At 33.7% G+C, this 23,425-nt stretch overlaps 2 protein-coding genes and 3 long non-coding RNA genes across 10 annotated transcripts in view; 2 read left to right on the forward strand and 3 right to left on the reverse strand.

Annotated features, from left to right (window-relative positions):
• Nucleotides 1–163: 163 nt before the first annotated feature.
• On the forward strand, nt 164–18,315 carry LOC100863783 (phospholipid-transporting ATPase VD). Of its 4 annotated transcripts, none has more exons than XM_003696836.4 (19): nt 164–315; nt 494–609; nt 4,074–4,673; nt 5,181–5,360; nt 5,496–5,756; nt 12,948–13,223; nt 13,296–13,464; nt 13,578–13,931; nt 14,072–14,364; nt 14,434–14,604; nt 14,676–14,973; nt 15,144–15,576; nt 15,654–16,030; nt 16,107–16,394; nt 16,482–16,733; nt 16,820–16,924; nt 17,007–17,194; nt 17,279–17,443; nt 17,511–18,315. In XM_003696836.4, the coding sequence occupies exons 3-19, from the start codon at nt 4,084–4,086 to the stop codon at nt 17,551–17,553; spliced, it is 4,443 nt and encodes a 1,480-aa protein (XP_003696884.2). In that variant the 5' UTR covers nt 164–315; nt 494–609; nt 4,074–4,083; the 3' UTR covers nt 17,554–18,315. The 4 variants fall into 4 exon arrangements, with proteins under 4 accessions (XP_003696884.2, XP_086762725.1, XP_086762724.1 ...); XM_086906599.1 differs by having other exon boundaries at nt 517–609; XM_086906598.1 differs by having other exon boundaries at nt 179–459; nt 517–609.
• LOC147657830 (uncharacterized) lies at nt 2,091–5,185 on the reverse strand. Its single transcript, XR_015291688.1, has 2 exons — nt 4,914–5,185; nt 2,091–4,794 (listed from the first exon to the last, which is right to left on the reverse strand). It is a non-coding gene; the product is annotated as an uncharacterized LOC147657830 (long non-coding RNA).
• On the reverse strand, nt 6,372–7,357 carry LOC147657831 (uncharacterized). Its single transcript, XR_015291686.1, has 2 exons — nt 7,010–7,357; nt 6,372–6,949 (listed from the first exon to the last, which is right to left on the reverse strand). It is a non-coding gene; the product is annotated as an uncharacterized LOC147657831 (long non-coding RNA).
• On the reverse strand, nt 16,945–21,195 carry LOC147657832 (uncharacterized). Its single transcript, XR_015291687.1, has 2 exons — nt 21,016–21,195; nt 16,945–17,224 (listed from the first exon to the last, which is right to left on the reverse strand). It is a non-coding gene; the product is annotated as an uncharacterized LOC147657832 (long non-coding RNA).
• LOC100872906 (bestrophin-4) overlaps nt 19,822–23,425 on the forward strand; it is a 10,191-nt gene continuing 6,587 nt past the window's right edge. For 2 of the 3 annotated variants that reach the window (XM_031918594.2, XM_012491118.3), the window contains exons 1-2: nt 21,420–21,562; nt 23,098–23,418. In XM_031918594.2, the coding sequence (XP_031774454.1) occupies nt 21,492–21,562; nt 23,098–23,418 (392 nt within the window). In that variant the 5' untranslated portion in view covers nt 21,420–21,491. Of the gene's footprint in view, nt 21,563–23,097; nt 23,419–23,425 lie in introns of all 3 variants that reach the window. The other variant, XM_031918593.2, reaches the window with a different exon arrangement.

The raw sequence follows: 23,425 nt of genomic DNA on the forward strand, positions 1-23,425 counted from the left end.
CTGATTACGAATGAAGGATGACTTTCAAAAATCGCGGAAGTTGTATTCTAGGGATTTGAAAAACTAGGGATTTTGTATTTTCTACGTTAAAAAATTTGAAAACAAGTTGTGACGGTAGATGGCGATAATGAAAAAGCTTGTTGCGACTTGTGACGGTTTTACTTGATAGGTCGACCGATAGGAATTGTCAGTGCGTGCACGACAGTAAGGTCATTCAGTTTGTTGCCGCGGAACGCGAATAAGCATCGAGACGCGACAAGGAGCGTGTTTGCAATATCTCTCTGTATTTCTCAAGACGATCGTGAACAGAACAATGTAATTGTTATAGAAATTATTTCATTGAGCATTAAATATTTTAACATGTAAATATGTATTAAATTTAATATTTCGGTAGAAATACTCTGAGAAACGCGCTTCATTATAATATATTCGTTATTTTTCTTTTAAGAAAAGACATGTGTAAGTAAAAATTGTTTTTCCTGATTCGATTTAGTTATATATTCAATGTGTTAAAAGTTCGGGGACGTGGGGGATAACTGTGAGCCACCCCTTGGGCTTCCACAAGCGTTAACCAAGGCCACGTGGACCACGTTGGGAGCTTGGAAAAATGTAAGTTCTAGATTTTTTTTGTCCTATTATCGTTTTTATGTAATTTAATTTTATTTAAATTTTTGATAATATATCTTGATATGTATACTATTAAAATTGAAAAGATATTTGTGTAAAATAAGAGATGTTTACCAGAAAATGATACATTTCCAATTCATTATTTCGTTTTTGTGCGACATAATGTTTAATGTTAATGTCAACAAATGCATATTGTACTTTCTAGTACGTCATCAAATTCAGAATAATTTTCATGAAAAAGCGCGATCCTCGGGTAAACGTTGAACTAGAGATAATCCTTAAACGATCTGCAATTGTCAGACATATACGGTTTGACATAATTTATATCGTATTCGAGATTTGAAATTTTGTTTTCGCGTTTCATAATTTCCAGTACTCTGTGTTTTTATTATTTACTTATATTTTATGAGAAAGTTAAAATGCGGAAGTATGTATAAAGCGTTCTAGCGAAACGGTAACGAGATAGTCCGGAAAAGCAGGAACGATTAAATTGTTTATGATAAAAAAATCCATGATAGAAACATTAAGATATGATAGAATAAAATAAAATTAATTGAAAAAAAGTATATTAAATATATTAAATCAAGAAAATAAAATAGTTATGTTACGATCGTTTAATTATTTTTTCTAAGTTGAAAATCTACATATATATATATATATATATATATATAATAGAGATAAAGTCGATCAATTAATTCCAATATGTTTGTGTATGTTATATTGTCGAATATGGATCGAAGTTACTTTCGGGAATCGGTTGTAGTTTTTTTTCAAAGTGACCGACGGTCGTAGTCTCTGGTCACAAAACCGGTTACGCTTACTCTGAGTATTCCTGAATAGTTTTCTAAAGTGAAAAAAGAAATAAGTTTCATCCCTGTTTCGTTATCCGTCCAAGAGAAAAATATATATATATATATATAGTGCGAATGATTCGCTCGTACGGAAATTCTGGTGCACATGAAAGAACGCGTAGAACGTTGCTGACGTTGCTTTTGCATTGACAAAATAGAAGAGTGCCGCGACAGAATTAAAATAAATTTGTTCGATATTCGCAAGTTAAAAAGATGAACTTGATCGATGAAATTCGAAACGTGTAGGGCATCGAGTAAATGCATGGAAAATATATCGCATTTTTGCGTATTAGATTGTAGTCCATTTGGCGAGTGGTGAGTTGCTATCTGAAACTAATCGACCGATAGATAACAAGGCGTATTATTAACGTTTTACCTTGGGCGTGTACGCGTTGTTTATCTTTTGCTCGTTATTTACAATGTTTATTAAACGTGAATGCTTTCCTCTTATCGTAAATATTGCTAATGTTTCCTATCATTAATGTTTCCTTTTCGGCGAAAAGCTTTCGTTAGGCTAAATATAATGTTAACGGATTCGAAATCCATCGTGGTATAAACGATAGCTACGATAGCTTTTACGTGTACTTATATTAAAGTAAACCCGATATCAGGTTCGACTGATAAAGGAATTATTATTTTTTCTATCATTAAGTTAACAAATGATAAGCGATAAACAATTCGAAATCATTATTCGAAGCGTACGTACGTATCGTCATTTTATATTTTGCGTTCGAAACAGGTAAAAATCCTGCTATGGTTTTATGAAGCATAGATATTCGCTTGACCCAATTTCATTCTTCAACTTTTCTACCCTTGATATTACCCGTATAGAACTCGAGAGAGATTTACGTCGACACTATGTAACTGTTATTGATCACCAACGGAATCCTTTGGTTTACGTGCACGGCAAACAAGTTCGTTTTCTATGACCGTCGATGAGCAACTCGGTATCTTTGTGTATTCTTTCGTTTCGATCGTATCAAGTTTCTGGTTCAAAGGTACCAGGTATTCGAGCCAATTCTTACGTGATAAAATCTTGCCACGGCCTTGGAATATTAGCCTCGAAAACAATCGAGGTATCATCGAAATAGCAAATTGATTATTTTAACTTTTGACGTCTTGTTCGAGTCTAGTATCTTTATCTTTTAAATCCTTTTCCTCGAGATTATTTTTGAAATAAATTTCCATTCGATGATGACATCGAAGAAGGTTCGTTCAGTCTTGGATCACTTCCCGATAATGTAATTCTGCACAATTGTGGCTATCATCGTTTCTAAATTAAATACAATTAATACAATTCGTGCCAATGCAATTTATCTCGAGGTATTTTTTTATCTATCGATTTTTTTTTCTTTTTTAATTATTTGTTTTCTCTTTAAAATCTCTATAAAAAATATGCTTATATTGATCTAATTTTTAAATAATTTTTTGAAGTCTAGTTCGCGAAGTTCGTACGATGGTAAAAAGAGGAAGAGCAAATAGGTGCGAAATCGAGAGAGCATTTTCGTTAGTCTTCATAAACACATAGTTGACAATTGATAGGTTTTCGAACATAGAAATTTACACGTATTCATCGGTAGTACAAATGCGGTTGCGAAGAGAAAGGAACAAGAGCTTGATATTGCGTAAAATTAAAAAAAAGGAAAAAAGTCGACCGATTGCTGACTGAATCGTCCGTCGATTTCGCTTCAGCCTGACTTCTCTGACTTTTTTTTTTTTTTTTTTTTTTTTGGATCTTACAGACGTTATTAGAATTATTGAATTCGTTTTAAAACTTATCAAGAAACATATATCATTTTTGTTGAAACGGATTTTTGGATTATTAACGGTACAATTATGGGATTAGTATTTGCTTGTTTTAGATTAGTATATTATACGAGAACAATAAGAAAGAGGAGAAGAGGAGAGGGCATCGCGAATAAATCTTACTTTTTCGAATCGTTTCCGGAGATTTCGATTCATTTTTTTTCCCTCGATTTTCTTTTTTTTTTTTTTTTTTTTTTTTTTTTACATTACATCGAAGTCTCCAAGGTTTGACAGACGGAACAATATAAAGCCGATCTTGTGAAAAATACTATTGGATTATTTAGTATAAGATGATTAACGTTTTGCATTTTGTAAAATTTTCAGAAGCACTATCGACGACTTTAATCGATCGATTTGCGTTGTATTTGCTCGATAAACTTTTTTTTTCTTTTTACAATCTTATTAATAGCAGTACATCTATGTTGGCCTAAGTGCAAGCGCACTCGCGACAAGGAGAGAGCAGTACAATTAGATTGGAAATGGTATCGCGTCATTTCCTGCAAATCCTTTACAGTTATCTCTCCTCTCCACCCCTCCCCGTCCCTCTTTCTTCGAATAAATTATCATCATTATATCGAATTTCATTTTTTCGGAAAATTTCAACGATGCAAAAAAAAAAAAAAAGAATCGACCGTCAATTTTTCCTTCCTTCGATTATTTACACTCTGCGTATTTTTTCTGCCTCGGCGTTATTTTCATCGAAGCAAGATTCGAACAATGCTCGTTCCCCGCACATTCGTCGTCCCTGAACATAACAGATAACACTTATTCTTGGTAACTTGTCGGCAGATGTGCAAGCATGTCCGAAGCCGGTACGCCAGAAGCAGCGAGCAACAAGATCGACAGGCAGGCGTCAGTTTACGTGTTCCCGGGTTGCCAACATTACACCGCTTCGACGACTCAGTCGGCACAGTCGGTGGCCGCCACGGCTGTACCCGATGCCCCGGCCTCCATCGTCCCCGCGCCCACGAGCGCGACGCTCGCAAAGGGGAAGACCGAGAACGAGAACGCCGCCGTGGTCGACGAGGATCTCGGTGGGCGAGGCAGGCGGAGGCCGTTCCCGAGGACCCACGCGAGATCGGCAAGCCACGGTGGAATGTTGGCGGAATGCTTGACAGGATTCCAGCCTTACGCCTACGGGTCCCATCGTATGGGCCCTTTGTCCCAGATCGATGGCGGCGCGAGGCCCTCGGCCTTGAAGAAGCCCGGCCACCAGAGAGCGTTCAGCCAGGGTCAGGTGGTCGACGTTCAGGGGCACTCGGTCACGGGGCACAGCCGTGTCGGGTCGAAAACGGATTTTATACTTCCCCCTGGCCACAAGGAGGATTCGAAGCCGCCCACAGCTGGGAAAGTGCCCTCTTTCAGGGGCCATTCGCGACAAGCGTCCAGGTATCGTATTTCCGCCTCGAACGTACGATGTTTTTAAGTAATCCTTCCATAGATCCATCTTCGTTGATCCAGTCAAAATGGATCTACTCGTCTTAGTATCGTCCGACGGATCGACTGGTCGCTGTAATTCGGTTAAACGTTCAAAAATAACTTCTTTTTTTATTATCCGGAGAGAGAGAGAGAGAGAGAGAGAGAGAGAGAGAGAGAGAGAGAGAGAGAGAGAGCGATTAGTATGTATACCATTTTTATTGTGATCACGTAGCTCGCCCAAAGTTCGCAGCATTTCGCGATAATACCGCAAGTTTAAAACTGTAAAACATTGTGAATATTGGTCGTATTTGTTCGGTTATATATTCCTTACTTACCGAGCGATTTTCTTTCTACCATTACCGACGGTTCAACGCATTATCTGTGATCTAATTTTTACTTGTGAAAGCGTGCATTACTATTTATTTTTTAAATATCTCATCGTCATCGTTTCTTTTTTATCTTGCGTGTTATTTATAGATCAGAGTCGATATACACGATAAGACGTAGCGCCGAACCTCCTTGGTGGAGAAAACTTTGGGCTCGTTACTTTGGTCCGTTACCAGAGGAACCTCGTTTAAGGACAATAGTACCGAATCATTTAGTGCCGCCGAAAACACCACCGAGTCAACATCCCAATGGCAAGAGAGTGAATAACAGGTAAATTATCATTTAAATGCTTACTTCCTTCCTCGTTTTATACGTTGGCGAAAAGTCGTAGTCTACTCGGAGACGAAAGTGAAAATTGTACATACTTGTCATACTTGAATTCCGGTTTATTCGACATGCTTTCAGAGTACGTACGACAAAGTACACCTTGCTGAGCTTCCTACCTCGCAATTTTTTCGAACAATTCCGCCGTGTGGCCAATATATATTTTGTATTTATCGTTCTGCTTAATTGGGTGCCAGTCATAAATGCCTTCGGCAAAGAGATTTCCGTGATACCCATCATTTTTGTGCTCGGCGTGACGGCGTTGAAGGATTATTTCGAGGATCATCGGAGGCTTATCAGCGATCGCCGTGTAAATAATTCTACTTGTCGTGTCTATGTTCGGTAAGTAACGTCTTTAACGAGCGTTTTATAATACTTTTCAAGTTGTTGTTTTGCATTAATTAATTAAGAATCTGTAACAGGTTTGTTAGATATTTAGTAATTAGATACTTAATAATAAGAAGATTTTTATAAATTGATTAATATTTAGAATAGTATGGATATCTTTATTTTGTATGAAGGAAATTATTTCGAATAAGAATAAGAAAGCATTTATCCGAAAAATATGTACTGGGAGGACACTGCTTAGTTTCCTCTACGATAAATACTGACGTCATGTAGATTACGATCTTTTTCAACGTTAACCTATCAACAGACAATGTAAAAAAATAAGTAATACTTTTTTTAAAAAGTACTTTTTTCTAAAATTTATTAATATCTTGTGAATTATTGAATATCCGTCAATTAAAACGACTGAATATAAAATAAATAGGCTTGTGTTAAGATTTAGGTTAGGTTATTGAATCATGCGTGTACCCGTTCATTTCATCAATTCTACTTTATAGAATTGAAAAACTTTATGTAATCTCGCAGAATGAATCATTCGAATAGAAGGGTTCAAGGCTGAGTGAGAATAAAACCGTGCCAAAATACGCATTTGATATTTTTGGTGACAAATTTTTAGTTTAAAATAAGCGTCGCTTTTTTTTCTTCTTTTTTTTTTTTTTTTTGATGAATATATTTTCGCGACGAATGGGTTTTTGATGAATACAAATTTTCATATTTTAAACAATTCTCTTTTCGGTATGGATGTTTTGAACGTTCCTTTACCTCTCTCATTTACCGTTTCTTTGACCGAGGAATTTCGATGGCATTGGTTGTTAATCGAAGGCATGCGGATTGAAGCACAAATGGTCGGCCAAACGTAGAAAGGAAAGTGTTCTCTCTTTATTCTATCGCGGAAGAGAATTATCGTGTTTGGAACTTTAATTTTCCGATCGATCTTGTCCCTGAATTTACGAAAAGGTTTTATCAACCGTGTGATTCGATCAAAAAATGTAATCGGAGAGTAGTTTGTAAAGAATGGAAGATAATAGTGGACACGAAACGCGTTTTTAGAATTACGATTATCATCTTGTTTTATTTCTTTCCTTATTTAGCCATCGTATACTGCAAATCCAATTTTATCAGTATATTTGTTTCCTTGTGCCGAGGAAGAATTTCAAGGTAGTTATAATAGGCGTGTGCCAGAAGATCTTAAAATAGCATCATATTTTAATAAACAACATTAAACCTAAGTCTCGAAATAGAATTACCTTCGATCAATCTGCATCTACATTTTACGAGAACGTACTAGAAATGTTAGGTTAGTTGATTTTTTAGGTTAAGGGAAGGGAATCGGACGATTTGAAAGATATCATCGTTCATTCTCAAATATCTCGTTTTCCATTTCCATCTTTATCTTTTACCTTAATTTACATCTACTTTACATCATTCTCTAAAATTACACGGATAAATACGTGAACTCAAAGCAAATCATTACTAGCTTCATAGAAAGAATTTTGCGATAAGTATCGACTATCGAAATCCGTCGAACGATTCGATTCAATCGAGATCTCTTCGACGTATGATAATTACGATAAAAATATTTATGCCCAACTTGTAATTGATATCGATCAATAAATAAATTACAACTTGACAGATCGATTATCGTTAAAAAATTATATCTATATATAGATAACATAATCGATAACAATTATTAAAAATTGTTAAAAATGTTTGAATAAGATAAAACTTTTGAAATTGTTCAAGAAAAATATATTTTCCTCATTCGCCAAGTTTTCAAGTAATTATTAAGTAATTCTGAACCTAAGTGATTAGGATCTAATAAAGATTTGATCAGAAAGACGTAAGATTCTTAAATATTGTATTGTACCACTTATGACACAAAAATGCGAAAATAAATATCGGTTGGTAGAAACGACTATTGTACGTCATTTATAATATAACTCAATTTCGCAAAACGATCGATGTGCAACAATTCCAGCACGCAATAGAACGATTTGTAAAATAATACAACGTTCTGATCTTGTCCTTCGTCACGCCACTCAATTTCTTCTAATTTTTCCCTTTGTTCAAAGTTATCACTTCTCGAGAAAATATGGTAGACTATAAACGAGTCGTTGCTGATTTATTAATGCACTTCTGTCTGCTTAGAGTCTGATCGTGGCCTTCGATTGAAATCACCTCGATATTTCTCATAGCTAATACTTTTTTTCCTGTCCCGGATATTGCAGAATTATAGAATATTATCGGTATTGTCCTGTATCGCGATTATTGAATTAATAATCGTCAGTTTTTTGCAATCATATTTGATGTATTGATTATACTCTGCATATTAAATCAATGATATCTTTAATTAATGAATTATGATAAATTGCATTCCATTATCATTTTTTTTCTCCAATAATCTCCTTTTTTTAAAATTTTTTTTTTTTTTAATTATTCACTTCGTATCGTTAGGTGATATTTGCATAACTAATTACAATTTAATCATCAATTAATTAGTGATTAATGTAAATGAATTTATAGAAATGTTCATTATATATTTATATATATATATATATACTATACATACATTACTTACATTCAAAAGTTTTAGAATTTATTTCTTTAATAAAAATTTAATATTTGATAAAAGTCATGAATTTTAATTACATACAATTTTTAATAAATTTTTAATTACGTATATAAGTAATAAATTTGTCAAGACTTTAAGGGATATACTATATACCTATTTCATTGCATAGTAAGATATAAGATATATTATTAATAAAAATAAATTGTTTAAAATCGTAACGCTTAATGATCTCCATTTTATCGATTTCCTTTGTAATATATCAATTTATTCATTTACATCGATCGACGTTTTCTCGTGAAAAGATCGGCGGAAACGGCAGTATTAAAGAATGTTCAAGCAGACGATGCTAACGTAAGTTCGAAAGCGACAGAGAGAGAGAAAGAGAGAGAGGAAGGGAGAAAGAGAATTCACCGTCATTGAAAGAAAGCTAACGGGGCTGACAGACGTTTTCGAGAAGCGCAAAGGAAAGGAGGTCGAGGGAAAATTGCGAACTGTGTAGGTTGCGTGCTTTCCCGTAGAAGAGTCTGTTATTCTCCTGTTCAAAATCGAACAACGATCAGTATATATATATATATACCTACATTCCGTTATTTCGATCACAGTGTACCATTTCAACCGATACACGTAATTAACCAGCGTTACGATCTTGAATTAACATAAACCGATCTACGCATATACCGGAGATATGCATCGCGTCGTTACGATCGTGGTTCGTTTCGTTTCGCCTCGTTTCCTTTTTAAAGATATATATAATTCACAGAGCAATGCCAAAGATATCGTCCCTTTATCGTTACAGATCAAATTTAACATTGAAATTTAACATTGTTAAAAATAGAATAGAAAGATCGACACAAAAGTGTTTCACCTATTTGGCCTGTTTCCTTCGCGAGAAATAGACGTGACGAACTTAACCTAGAATTTTCATACGCGATCGATTTGATCAGTCATACCCACAATTGTTAATCGAATCTCGTTAACATTTAAGCGGGGGCGTGTTTACGTGTTCAACCGTAGTTAAAAGAATTGGCATGAGCTCGAGCTTAAGCAGATACAGACTGATACGACGAGAAGTTCTTTCTTCCGTGGTTACGTGTGTTTCTTGTGACCTTTACCCACTTAATACGCGGTTACACGCATGCGCTCGATGACCTTCTTTAGGCCTCTCGTTTAATTTCGTTCAGTGACGAGATCGACAGTCGGTCACACCGTTTTCCACGCGATGTACTTTGCAATGTCAAGAACGAGCAGACCTTCGCCACGAATTCCAGTTCGATTAATACACTTTGACTGGTTCGAGGTTATGTGGGTCGCGAGCTCTCGTATATCGTTATAGCGCAACGTGGCATTCGCCCGCGAGATATTGTCACGCGATTCTAATTCCATGCCCTTCTCAAATTGTTATCTGAATTTATACGTTAAATCGTTTCGATAATTACACTAAGAGAAAAAACTTTCTACATAGATTTTTACATAGAAAAATAATTGTCTGTAATATATAGATTGCAGACGAACTTTTCAAAGTAGTTATTATATATATTTTAAAATCGAAAGAATATACGTTTCTCAATACCTGCAAGAGTCGCGTGTGATACATAAAATAAATGTCGTGTATCGTATATGGATATAATTTATTTAATCTAGTATAAAAAAATTAATTGTACAAATATCCTTGTTTTACAAATTGGATTCGATCATTTTTTTTTAAAAACATAATGTAGTTCACGTGGAACTACAGGTAAGATCGATATCTTTTATTTACCACATTGTTGTCGTTATCGCGTCAAATAACTCGTAATAGAGTTTCTTAAAATATGAATGTTCGTAAAAACGTCTTTTTCTCGGAACGATTACCATTTTAGAAAGAAACTTAACAAAAATCTAAACGAAGTAAAGAGGTTCGTAAAGATTGTCGTTTCGTTGTAAAAGATTTTGTTTGTAAAGATTGGAGATTTGCGTTAATTGAAAACGTGAAGAATAAAAAAAAAAAAAGAAAGAAAGTAAAGGAAAGTTTACGAATAAAACCGGTTGTCATAATCTTTGAGCTATTTTCCTCGATCATTTCCTGGATACGAATAACACGAGAGATGATGGCACGTTCATCGTGACAATGAAATTTGTCGATAATTACCCATTTCTATGTCTTTCTATCCACCTATAACGTTGAAACGTATAAATATTTGTGATTAGTTTATTTCGTTCTTCAATCAGTTACGAGAATCTTAATAACTTTTCCCAGGTGCATCGTTTCATTTTTATCACGATTAAATTTTTTATTGTCACAAATAATGTCGCGATAAATAAGATATTGCAGCAAAAACGTAAATTGATTTCGTGTAATTAAATAGATATATTTCGATAGCGTAACGCGGAAAGATTCAAGGCTTTATTCCTTTGCGATAAGGATTCGAATCTTTTAAAATGATCATCATTTATTTTCAAAAAATTAAATTAAAAATGATAATATAGATATCTCAAAAGTTAATACATATTTATTAACGAGTTAAAATTATTATCAACAATTTTTTTGCATAATTATAATGATGTCAATGGAATTGATAATTCAATGGAAGAAAAACAATATACATAGCGATATACATAAACAAAAACGGCGGAACAGCTTTAAAGAAACTATTTTGTTGGAATTCTTTCCTTTAGTTAGATAACGTGATCGATTGAGAATAACGAATCCTTTGAAATTTTTTTGTCGTATACATTTCGCGTGTTAATTCGCGCGTTGGAAAATTTTTATTAAATTATTCACAACCAAACAAACATGAATAAATGTCGTTTTAATATCTTTTCAGAATAATTATTACAGGAGAAAAAAATTGTGTGAAATTATTATTATATATATATATATAACAAAAACGTGTTAGATGAAAGAATTTCTAAGGCTGCCTACTCGCTGTCGCCATCGTGTTCGATTCATCGGCGCCTCGTTATTATTAAAATTTAAATCGTCATGAGTGGCGGAAACGTATTTGTAATAAATTGAATAATCCATTTGCTTAAAATATGCCTTCTATAAGTCGATAATTAATATCGAATGCCCGTGAATAAATAACGTGAGAAACTATTTTAAATAATACGAAAAGTGATAAGACTTCTTTATAAACTTACCGTTAAATTAATAATCCTCGAACAGTAACAATATTAATCGGCGTTTCTCCCGAATGACCTCGAAAGAAATGCAAATTCTTGCGCGTGCAATTTTCATTCATCACCGTTAAAAAAGACGATTATTTGAAAAACATGGTTTATTCAGATGAGATATTATAAATTAAAAATACATCGAATTTTTTTCTTCTCTTGACGTCAGATACAAGTTATGTATTTATATGTATATATAAATCTTTGTTCTCAAACAAAGTACAGGTTAATTTAATTCTAAAAATTGAGATGATGGAACGAGTTGCTCCTATCTTTGAGAATTTTCAATCGTTTCTGCAAATACTTCGAGCAATTAAAATGCAAGAACAATTTTTTTTTTATTATAGATTAAAAAAAAATAAATTTAACATTTTACGTTTATATTACGTTTCGATCTCGTTCGTTTCTAATTATAGATGTATTTCTCTATATATATATATATGTATATTTCTTGGAGCATATATGTATTTCGATTGAAACAAGTGGAAGAAAATATAAAGTAAATGGTTACAAAGGTTACAGAGATCAATGATTCTTATCTGGCGACAAAAAAGGACGCATAATGGCGACCTCTTAAATGAAAGTCTAGGTCAGATTTATTCGTTTCTTGTGTATAAACGAACGCAAAGAGAAAGAAAAGAGAATCTCGTTCGGTCTTCAAAAGTGTTGAAATTATTTATCTTCATCGTTTTATCTTAATCGTATTAATCTCTGTCGAATGTATCCAATTTTTATACATTTCGAATTAATAAAATTACACGTTCATCCCATTTTCTGTTAAAATGGCACCTCATTCTACGAATATTAAAAAAAAAAAAAAAAAAATGCAACAAAGAAAATTGTTAATTTAACAAGGGCATCGTGGCCTCGTCGTCTAAACCCGTTTAAATGGTTGCTTTATGAATCTAAAAATATCTGCACGTTCTCTGCAAATGCAAAAATGTAATGATAATAAGATCGAGAAGTGGAAATTTACAATTTTGAATAATGTATTCATTGAGCAAGAAGAAGAAGAGGAAGGAAAAAAATTATGATTAAAATTTAATCTCCGTTTTACTTCATCTATGTTAATAAACAAACGACTAGCATTAAGTTTGTCTTTTTTTTTTTTTTTTTTTTTTTTTTATATTTTTATTTTTCGATTTACACACAGAGTCGAACCCTACCATTCGACAATTTCTCATCAATAAACATCTTGATTAGAAGCGGTGAACAACGATGACAATCAATTAAGAAATAATAGACGTTTGACCGCTGTGACAGTTTGGTTATTATTACATATATATATATATATATCGTCGTCGATTGCCAAGATCTCGTACTCGAATAGTCCAGTAGTCGCCTACTGGAAGCAAATAATCGTCTAAGTTTAAACTTAGAATATCGAGCACTTGATATTTTAGAAAAAAAAAAAATATATATATATTTCGTTTGTAGAAAAAAAAAAGTTTTTGCGATTACAGCGAGGACGACAGGTATGCAAAGGTAGCGTGGAAAGATGTGAAGGTCGGTGACCTGGTTCACCTCTCGAACAACGAACTCGTGCCGGCTGATCTGCTGCTTCTACGAAGCAGCGATCCTCAAGGCGTAGCGTACATAGATACGTGCAATCTGGACGGCGAGACCAATTTGAAGGAGCGACAAGTCGTGAGAGGTTTCGTGGATCTCCAGGACACGTTCCAACCGGCCAAGTTTCGTTCCGTGATCGAGGTCGATCAACCGAGCACCAGGATATATCGGTGAGTTCTGTTCCTTTATACCGTCCCTCTATTCGAGAGCGAGTAATCAATAAGATAATAAATTGCGTATAGGTTCCATGGAGCTGTTGTACATCCGAACGGTGGCAGAGTACCTGTCTCTACGGAGAACCTTTTGCTCAGGCAGTGTTTGTTAAAGAATACGGATTTCGTCGAGGGTATAGTGATATACGCCGGCCATGAGACGAAAGCGATGCTCAATCATGGCGGACCCAGATACAAGGTATATATATATGTAACAAAATTTATCGATCAAAAATTATGAACGAAACGATGAAAGTTTTGAAAATGACGATGAAAAAAAAGGTATTAAGAGGGAAGGGATATTTTTTTCAGCGTTCAAAATTGGAGAAACGGATGAACAGTGACGTTATATGGTGTGTGGCGATTTTAGTTGTGTTATGCTTGACAGGCGCGACCGGTTGTCGGTTCTGGCTCGCCGAGTTTTCCGATTTAACATTTGTCCCGTTCATACCGATCCTCCAGGATCCGAATTACGAAAGTATGCTAACGTTCTGGACGTTTGTTATTATACTTCAAGTGATGATACCTTTAAGCCTTTACGTCACTCTTGAAATGGCGAAAGTCGGCCAAGTTTATCACATTGGGCACGACATCGCCCTCTATGACGCGGAGACGGGACGCTCGGCCGAATGTCGCGCCCTCAATATTACAGAGGAATTGGGCCAGGTGGGTATACCGATCGATCGATCGAGTTTTTTTTTTTTGTTTTTTCACTCCCCCCTCCCCCCATCAAATTGATCCCGATGGAAGGATGCAACGTTTTTTTTTTTTTCTCTTTCTTTCTCTATCTCTCTCCACTTCAATAGGTGCAGTATATATTCTCTGACAAAACTGGCACGCTCACTGAAAATAAAATGCTGTTTAGACGGTGCGCCGTAGGAGGGCAGGATTATTCGCATGGCGGAGATGGGAAAAATTTGATACCTTCCTCGCGATTGAAGGAAGATCTTCTTATAGGTACATTTAGGCAACATCTACAAGAATTTCTAATCGTATTAGCGATATGCAACACTGTTGTGGTCAATTCCCAACCTCATTACGATACCATGAACTCGAGCGGGGTGATAGAAGATACTCGGAGAAACGAAGAAACTGGAAGGTATTCGATTTCATCTCTATCGATTATCCGATTATTCGCAAATACTTTATTTCGTTCGTATCATTTCAGGTACACGAGAATGATAGATTCTCGAAGTTTAACACCTTCGCCAATTATTCCTTTATCCGCGCTATCTCGTCCGACAAACAGCCTCGATGAAAACGTGTCGTCGATCTCCTCTATGGTCGAGATTGAATCTGCTCTTCACAATTCTACCAAGCTATCGAATAAATTGTCAAGGTCTCGATAATTCTTTTTTTTTTTTTTTAAAGATATAAATTTTGGAATAACAAGTAAACAATTGTTTGCAGGCCAAAATTCTTAAATGTAACGTCGATATCAAGCTTGGGAATAGGATTGCTTGGAAGAAAATTGTCTCCGAACGGTGAACACAAAAGACGCAGCCCACTAAGTCCCGTTATTGATGCGAGTGGAAAGAGCGGAGACGAATTCTTGCCTGCAACTGCAATTTACGAAGCGGAAAGTCCGGACGAGCTTGCTTTGGTGAATGCAGCGCGTGCTTATAACGTGAAACTTCTTAAACGAACATCGCGTAATGCGATTGTTTCCTTGCCGGATAAATCTATCCTTAGTTTTGAAATTCTTCAAGTAAGTTTATTACGAACGAAATTGTGCGCGCGATTATCTATCTTGTTTCTTCTTGTTCCTTTTGTTTTTTACACGTCGACTACATACTTTTTTTTTTTTTTAACATGAATTATTAATAACAACATATTTATTTATAGACTTTAAATTTATTTTTAAAATTTAAATTTCAGATTTTGCCATTTGACTCGAATAGAAAATGTATGTCCATTTTAGTACGACATCCTCTTACTAATGAGGTAGTGTTATATAGCAAAGGTGCCGATACAACGATACTATCGTCTCTAATTCCTCAAGATGAAAATTCTATAACCACTATCAAAATTCGACAATATCTTCAATCGTATGCACGGCAGGGTCTTCGAACTTTGGTAATGGCTAAGAAGTCTCTGACAAATCAAGAATACGAGAATTGGCGTCAAAAGCATTCCGAAGCAGAACTTGCAATGGAAAATCGTGAACTTCGTATTAAAGATTCTTATGCAAATCTGGAATGTCATTTGACCCTGCTAGGTGTTACTGGAATTGAAGATAAACTTCAAGTTGGTGTACCTGAGACTATGGATACTTTAATGGCAGCAGGAATTGTAGTTTGGGTTTTAACAGGTATTTTTATTTGTAATAAAACTCACTTGTGTGTAATCTTAAAACGATTATAATTATTAAATATATTAAATTCAAAGGAGACAAACCAGAAACCGCGGTTAACATTGCATATTCAGCGCGTCTTTTTTCGCCTGCGATGCAATTATTGTGGTTACAAGCAAGATCCAAGTCTGTTGCCGAAGCTTTGATTCATGGATATTTGGAATCTACACGTAAAAAAAATACAGTTCAGGGAATAGAAAATATTAGGGAAATTACAATGCTTAATCGTGATGCAACGGAAAACGAGGCGTATAGAATAGATAGTTCTTGGCCGAGACAACGAGCGCTTGTTGTTGATGGCAAAACTTTAACTGTTATTCTTGATCCACGATCAGGATTAACCGGATTATTTCTTGAGTTAACAAAAACGTGTTCTAGCGTATTAGCTTGTAGAGCTACACCTCTTCAAAAGGTAATGAATCTTGATTTGTTTTGCCTCTTTTCAGAATTCATTATATCCTGAATTTTTACCATATTATAATATGCAGGCATATATAGTACGTATAGTAAAGGAACAATTGGGAATGAGGACTTTAGCGATTGGTGACGGTGCTAATGATGTTAGCATGATACAAACTGCAGATGTAGGAGTTGGTATTTCTGGACATGAAGGTACACAAGCTGTCATGGCTGCAGATTTTGCCATTTCACGATTCTCAATGCTTAGCAGACTTCTTTTGCTGCATGGTCATTGGTGTTACGATCGATTGTCTAGAATGATCTTATATTTCTTTTACGAGAACGCTACCTTTGTTTTCGTTCTGTTCTGGTACCAGGTATATCTTATGTCTATTTTATTTTTAATGCTAGTTCAATGCTCGTGTAACGATGATTTTGTTGATAGATTTATTATTTATTTATAGATTTATTGCGGATTTACTGGAACCGTTATGATGGATCAAATTTATTTAATGCTGTATAATTTATTGTTTACATCTATGCCACCACTTGTATTAGGCATATATGATCGAGTGGCTTCATCCGGTGTTTTATTGTCTATGCCTCACGTGTATAAAAGAGGACGTCTGGGATTAGTATATCAAGCGCATACATTTTGGATAACCATTGCTGATGCTTTGTATCAAAGTGTCGTAATTTTCTTTATAAATGAGGGTGTTAGTATAGTTTGGAAATAGTTTAAGATAATATAAATTAATATAAATTAATACCGATTTAATTAAATTGTGATCTCTTTCTTTAGGTATACTATGATTCGGTTATTGACATTTGGGAATTTGGAACTACTATAATGACATGTTGCGTTGTTACTATGTTGACTAATATTGCCATAGAAATTAGATCTTGGGTAAATTACATATGAAACTATTGTATTTCAAAGATTTATTTTAAGTTATAGATATATTACACATTATATGATGTGATTTTAGACTATAATACATCTCTTTGCCGTAATGGGATCATTGGGAATATTTTTTGGTTTTTGTTTGATTTATAATATAGTTTGCGTTAATTGTATGGGTCTTCTATGTTCATATTGGGTAATGGAAATAGCTGTCATGAGGTATACATATTGGCTTACAATAATACTTACCTGCGTTTTGGCATTGTTACCTAGGTATGATTTCTATATTTTTCGTATTAAAAACTAAAAAAATATAATAAAAATTAAATTAAAGATATCTTATTATCATTTATTTAGATTATTTTATAAAACTATAAAATCAACAATAAATCCAGATCTTATGCAAAGTGCTATATTTAATGCACCATCGAAAAGTGGCAGTCATAGACAACGAATCGCGGAGAGAAGAGAGAATAATTTTATTGCAGGTTGGTCACGTTCAACGCAGCATGCTACTATAAGGTATGAATACAAATTTGTTTTTTAAAACTGAATTACATGTATTTTTTGATTTTTTTTTATATTTCAGAACGGGGACTAAGCACGATACATTGACAACTATCGTTGCATGACATATCCTGAAGAATCAAATAAGACTGTCAGCACGTTATAACAGAATAATTAAAACTGTTAATAGTGCTATTCTATTAAAATTATTGGAAAGAAGCGATATCCTTTACCGCATTTCAATCTTTATTGTTCCTAAGAATTGTAAAAGTATTGTCAGGACATGTATTATTAATTTTAATATGCATTTTTTCATGAAAAAATGCTATAGTTTATGGAAATTATGTTAGTTATTATTTAATATTAATTTTTATTATTCATCGAGTGGCCTTAAATTTAGACTACTACTGTTTATTGCATTTGATGGCTGTGACTTTTAGGGACCAAAACTTTTAATCCAATAGTTACGATATCGATTAATGATTCGATTGAAAAGTACGTTTATACGTGTATGCTTCAGTTGTATATCGAATCAATTTATTTACATCACAATTTCTCATATAAGTGTAAAAGAATGTATATTGTAAAAAAAAAAGGAAAAAAATATATGTAAAATGTATATTGCCTTTTATGAAATTCATATTATATAAATTATATAACTTGTGCTAGTAATATGTACGAGTATATAATGCATATGCATTTTATACTCGTGATTTGTATAATAGTAATTTTGGAAACATATGTATGATCTGCCAGCATAAAAGTTTTACTAAATGTGTAGGTATATTGGACATATGTTACAAATGTTGATATAGTATTTTGATAAACGATAAAGAAAAAAATGCATGTATATAATAATTTATCAGTAAAATCAAGTGTTCTTCAAATATTTATATTTCATTGATGTCAAATATCTGTCTTTTTTTCCTAGAATCCTTTAATGTATAATATAAGATTAATATATACTTTCATTTATAATTTCGAATTCATATTTATCTTTATAATTTTTATAATTTTATTGATATGTTTCAAATTGGTAAATTTTAATTATCATATTTTTAAAAATAACTATCATTAAGAATACTCCATTATTTGTCATCAAATTTTTTCATCAATCATATTAATTATAACTCATAATATAATTATTTCTTTTTTGTTTTTACTTTTTTAGTTATTCTTTCATTTTGGCGGATTAAACATAATTTATCCGTTGATAATTGCAATGAGCACCACTGGTTAATGCGGAAACATGGAATCTCTAGTGGGGATAGGCTGAAAGGTTGATGATGGGTTAGGAGAGGGAAAGGAGAGAGGGCACTTTTAGCGTGCTGCAGCAATGATTATCTCGGCATATATTCAGTATTCTTTCTGTCAAAGACAGGTGGAGTTTACGTTCATGATTTGCTAGCCGCTTTATTTGGTCGCGATTGTGCCTAGTATTTCGGGAAACTCGCGACCAACCGTGTTGCGAATTCGGTAGTATGGTTGTACAAAGCGTGTACAGAATAGAAGGACAAAGTGAAAAATAAGATGTTCTTAAGAATTATTTGAGTTTCTTTGTCATGAAGTTACGGTTTACTCGAAAATGCGGTATAATTTGAGTTTTTTGATCTGAACAAAATCTGTAACCGGATTTATATCACAGTGTTTTTAATTTGTTTTTAGAATAGTGAAACAAACAATAAGAAAATCACGTGATAAGGAAATAGGCTATTGTATGTTGTGTTAACAAAGGCCACATATTCATTACTTATTACATTATATTATTAATTATAAATTGCAAATCTTTGAATTAAAGAAACAGTTCTTATCGAGTTTTCAATATTTTTTTTTAAAAATAAAATTTTTTCCATCCACGAGTGTTACTCACATGATATCCTTGGTTTTACGCTAAATGATTTTTATAATACGCTAAATATACATACAATAAAGTTAAATTAGTACTAATTTTTTATATACAAATGAATGTTCCACGTTTTCTCTTTTGCATAATTCTAATTTCTTTCTTAGAATAACTTATACATACATATAATTGATATCATTTTAAGGATGGAATAGAAATCTCTAAAACTATGTATTAAAAGTAATAATTAACAAGTGTTAAATGAATACAGAAGTGAACCGATATTTTATGAGAGTAACAATTGCATATGTAAGTTACATTTATACATATTGTATTTATTAATTGAAATTTTCTTTCGAATGTCTATATTTTAAAAGATTTTTATGTTTTAAATTTTTACTCTCTCGTAAAAATCAAGAGATATATGCGAGTTTGTAGTTACCGATTGATGATATCAACAATTTATACGTATAATATATTTAATATATTTATACATATAATGTCCAAGAAATAATATTTATTATTATATAATATTAAATTTATATTATAGTGAAATACTTGTACAAGGCCATCTATGACGTTATCACAATGTTAAATGTGCGAAAGGAATGATATATCTTTTTGTATGATTCGGTATAAGTGTTGTTCGTATATGACAAAAACTGGTCGACATAGTAAGAGCGAGAAATATGACATTTCGAATTTCATGAGTTCGATATCGTGAATGTAAAGCAGGACAACGGCACGATAACGGATTGCCTATAACATGATAACGATCTATACACAAGGTTACTAATCCAGTTTATTCTTATGATTACCACAATATGTTACTAGCAAGAAACGGTTAGAAAACGCGACTTGCATAGAATCCGTAAAATATATATATATATATATGTAGAACGTAAATGAGTCATTGCACCGAAAACGGAAGTGGTTGAGCATTGTTCGTTAACAGGAATCAAGAAACGTGACAACAAACGAACTAATTTGATAAGGCTGCTATAGATTAGAGAAAAATCAAAATTATCAATATCGTATAATAGTATCAAAAGATCTTGATGTTTGAACAATGGAACATTCTAGTGTAGTATATTTGTATATACTTGGTAAATCATATATATATCATTGAATTTTTTAATTTTTTACAGATAAGAATGATATAGATAATGAAAGTAAAATGAATTTTTATAGTAATGCTATAAAATAGAGAAATCACTCTCTACGAGTATTAATGAATCATCAGTTGATCGTTATCGTTTGATAGGTTTGACATTCTAAATTCACTTCTTGTGAACTTCATTAATTCATGAGGACAAAAATTGTGACACTTTGGTATCGCTAGTCAACCGGCTTCTTAAACACGTTATGGTATCATTCTTATAAATAGTGTATTCATACGAAGTGTAAAAGTATAATAAGTCGGAAACATAGCTGTCGAAGATTTGAAAGGAAGCATTGAGGTGGTGCAGTGAATTATTAATAACAAAAGTAAAGTACAATCGCGTTAAAAATTTAGAAACAATATAATTACTTTGAAGAAACTAGTAAAAAAAAAAAAAAAAGGTAATTTTAAACGTATTTAATGTGCATATTCCGACAAAAGTGTGTCAACAAGTAAGATAATGTACGAAACGACATTTTCAACGAAAATAACAAATTCTTAACAAAGAAAGAAAGAAGTGACTCGAACGTGATTGCTTAAGATTTGGATAGTGTTGATCATTGAAATATTTTGATTACTTACGTCGATCAAAGGAATGAGTTCCCGTGGGTTAATGCCATCCTTTTCGAGCATCAAGAGCAGCGCGTAACAGGTAAATCGAATCGAAAGTGAGCCGTTTCATTGAGTAACGCTGTTTTCGCTATTATGCGATTGCCACGAATTACGTAATTGAACAACAGAGAACGAAAGAGGGACGAAGACGTAAAAAAAGACGTGTATGAAAAGCGTATTGAGAATGACCTTCGAAATCTTCTCGACTGTCCGTCCATCGAGAGGGAAGAGTTCGGAGATAAGGTCGAAAGCAAAAATTTAATCCTATATCTAGCTGTGATTGTTCCAAAGGTATCGAGCCGGGAAGAATCGAAGAAAAGGATGTGGTGCGGGAACAGAAGATGATCCTAGCGAGACAACGCATTCTGGCAAGAGTATAGAGATCTTTTAAAGCAATTATAGTTGGTTATGCCGTGTCTCTCAGCAGAGCAGGTGTATCGTGAGAGATGACAGTCACTTATACCGCTGAAGTCGCTACCTGCAAAGGTCTCGGTTGCTTTCTAAAATTACTCCTAAGGTAAGCGGTTTGGCTTGGTAGTTCGATTCACTCGGTTGACACGTTATGTGCGAAAAAAGAAGATCACGGGCGAGAAATATATTTTCTCTTTTGTTTTTGCTTTCGTTCGAGGTTTTATATACCGATATTCGCGTTATAAAATTATCTATTCTGCCGCAATATCGCGTTATTTTATACTATTTGATCGAAGATAATCGTAATGGTAGATCATCATTTGGTAGATAATATTCAGTATACAGAGTAAACGATAGATTTTTTTTTTTTTTTTGAAAAATCAAAGTGTAGTCCGCTAATAGATCGTAATCTATTTTTAAAATTGTGGACTTTATATTTTTTACTTTTAACGCAATTATCAGTTATTAGATAGATAATTGAAAGTTTGTTGAATGATATTTCGAATACTTCCGTCATAATGTTCCTAGAAGAAAATGTGTCACATGTATACTTGTGCGTGAAGGATATTATCAAGAAATGTAACTAAGATTGTCTTTCGAGTATATATACTTGTATACATCGAATGAAGATCTTATCGCTAATGCCCCGATCGTTCGGAAAAGCTAAAAAAATTATTCTCATCGTTTTTATTTATATGAATCTAAAAATAAATAAACATCATTCGAAGGTATATGGAATATTATTAATCTTTCAGATTCTTTTTTCACACTTTTTTATATATTCTCGATTTTCATTAACTTTTCCATTCTCTCACGCTTATATATTCCGTGCTATACTCTTGATATTTTATTTTATAATTATTCTTACAATTTATACATTATCTTTTTGAAGAAATCAAACGCGAAAAAAATTCCACATGCGATTTTGCTTTAGCTATTTACGCTTTTTTAAAGTATTCACTTTACTTTACTCGTTATCGAAACGCTTATTGCGATAACAAGTTTTTAACGATCAAATGACCCGCGTTTAATAAAATTATTTTACGTCCAGGAAATAAATTTTCGATTACGAGAGGATAAATATAAAAATTAAACAAATCTCCGATAATATGTTGAAGTCTGCGGCACATGTGGTAATTCATTTTCGAGAATCGCTCTGCGAGAATCGATTCGCATTTTATTCGCCCCCGGCTTAGTTACAACTCGGGTCATATTATTTCGAACATAATATGATGGCGCGTAAACACCGACTTTGCTTTCGATTAGAGTGCGTGAGAACAATGGAGGATTGTGCGAGGCTTAGCCACGCGGATGCGAATTCAAGGATGTTATGATGAAACTGATTTTGACATAATTCGCGAGATTCAAGGCGATTCCTCTTAAGAAGTGACGATCTCGCGATTCGTTTGGAATGCTTCTAACGTATCCCGCGATTGAATAGGCAGCCAACACTCGTAATTAGACGATCCATTAGACGAACTACATTTCTTGGAATTCGTCTCGATTAAAACTGTCTTACGTAAATTACGATAAATATCGATTGGATATTTTTTTTTTTTTGCAACAAGTCATTATTGAATTAATTTAAGAAAATTCGCATTAATCGATCGTTCATTATATTATTGTTTATTTGCTCATCAGATGGCGAGCCAGCATATACAAGCTGGTCTGGTTGGACCTGGCCCTCTTCCTCTTCATATATTATTCGCTTTCGAGTATCTACCGATTGATACTGGACGACGAGCAGAAGAAGATCTTCGAGGCTATAGTGACATACTGCAACGAGTACAGCGATCTGATCCCTCTCTCCTTCGTGCTGGGCTTCTACGTTAGCATCGTTATGACCAGATGGTGGAATCAATATATGGTGATACCGTGGCCAGACTCGATCGCCGTTTTCGTATCGGCCACCATTCACGGCAACGACGAGAGAGGTCGATTAATGCGGCGAACTATCGTCAGGTGCGCA

The sequence above is a fragment of the Apis florea genome, unplaced genomic scaffold, assembly GCF_048593485.1.
Source record: "Apis florea isolate Af1SG1 unplaced genomic scaffold, ASM4859348v1 contig_2495_pilon, whole genome shotgun sequence".
Lineage (NCBI taxonomy): Eukaryota > Metazoa > Arthropoda > Insecta > Hymenoptera > Apidae > Apis > Apis florea.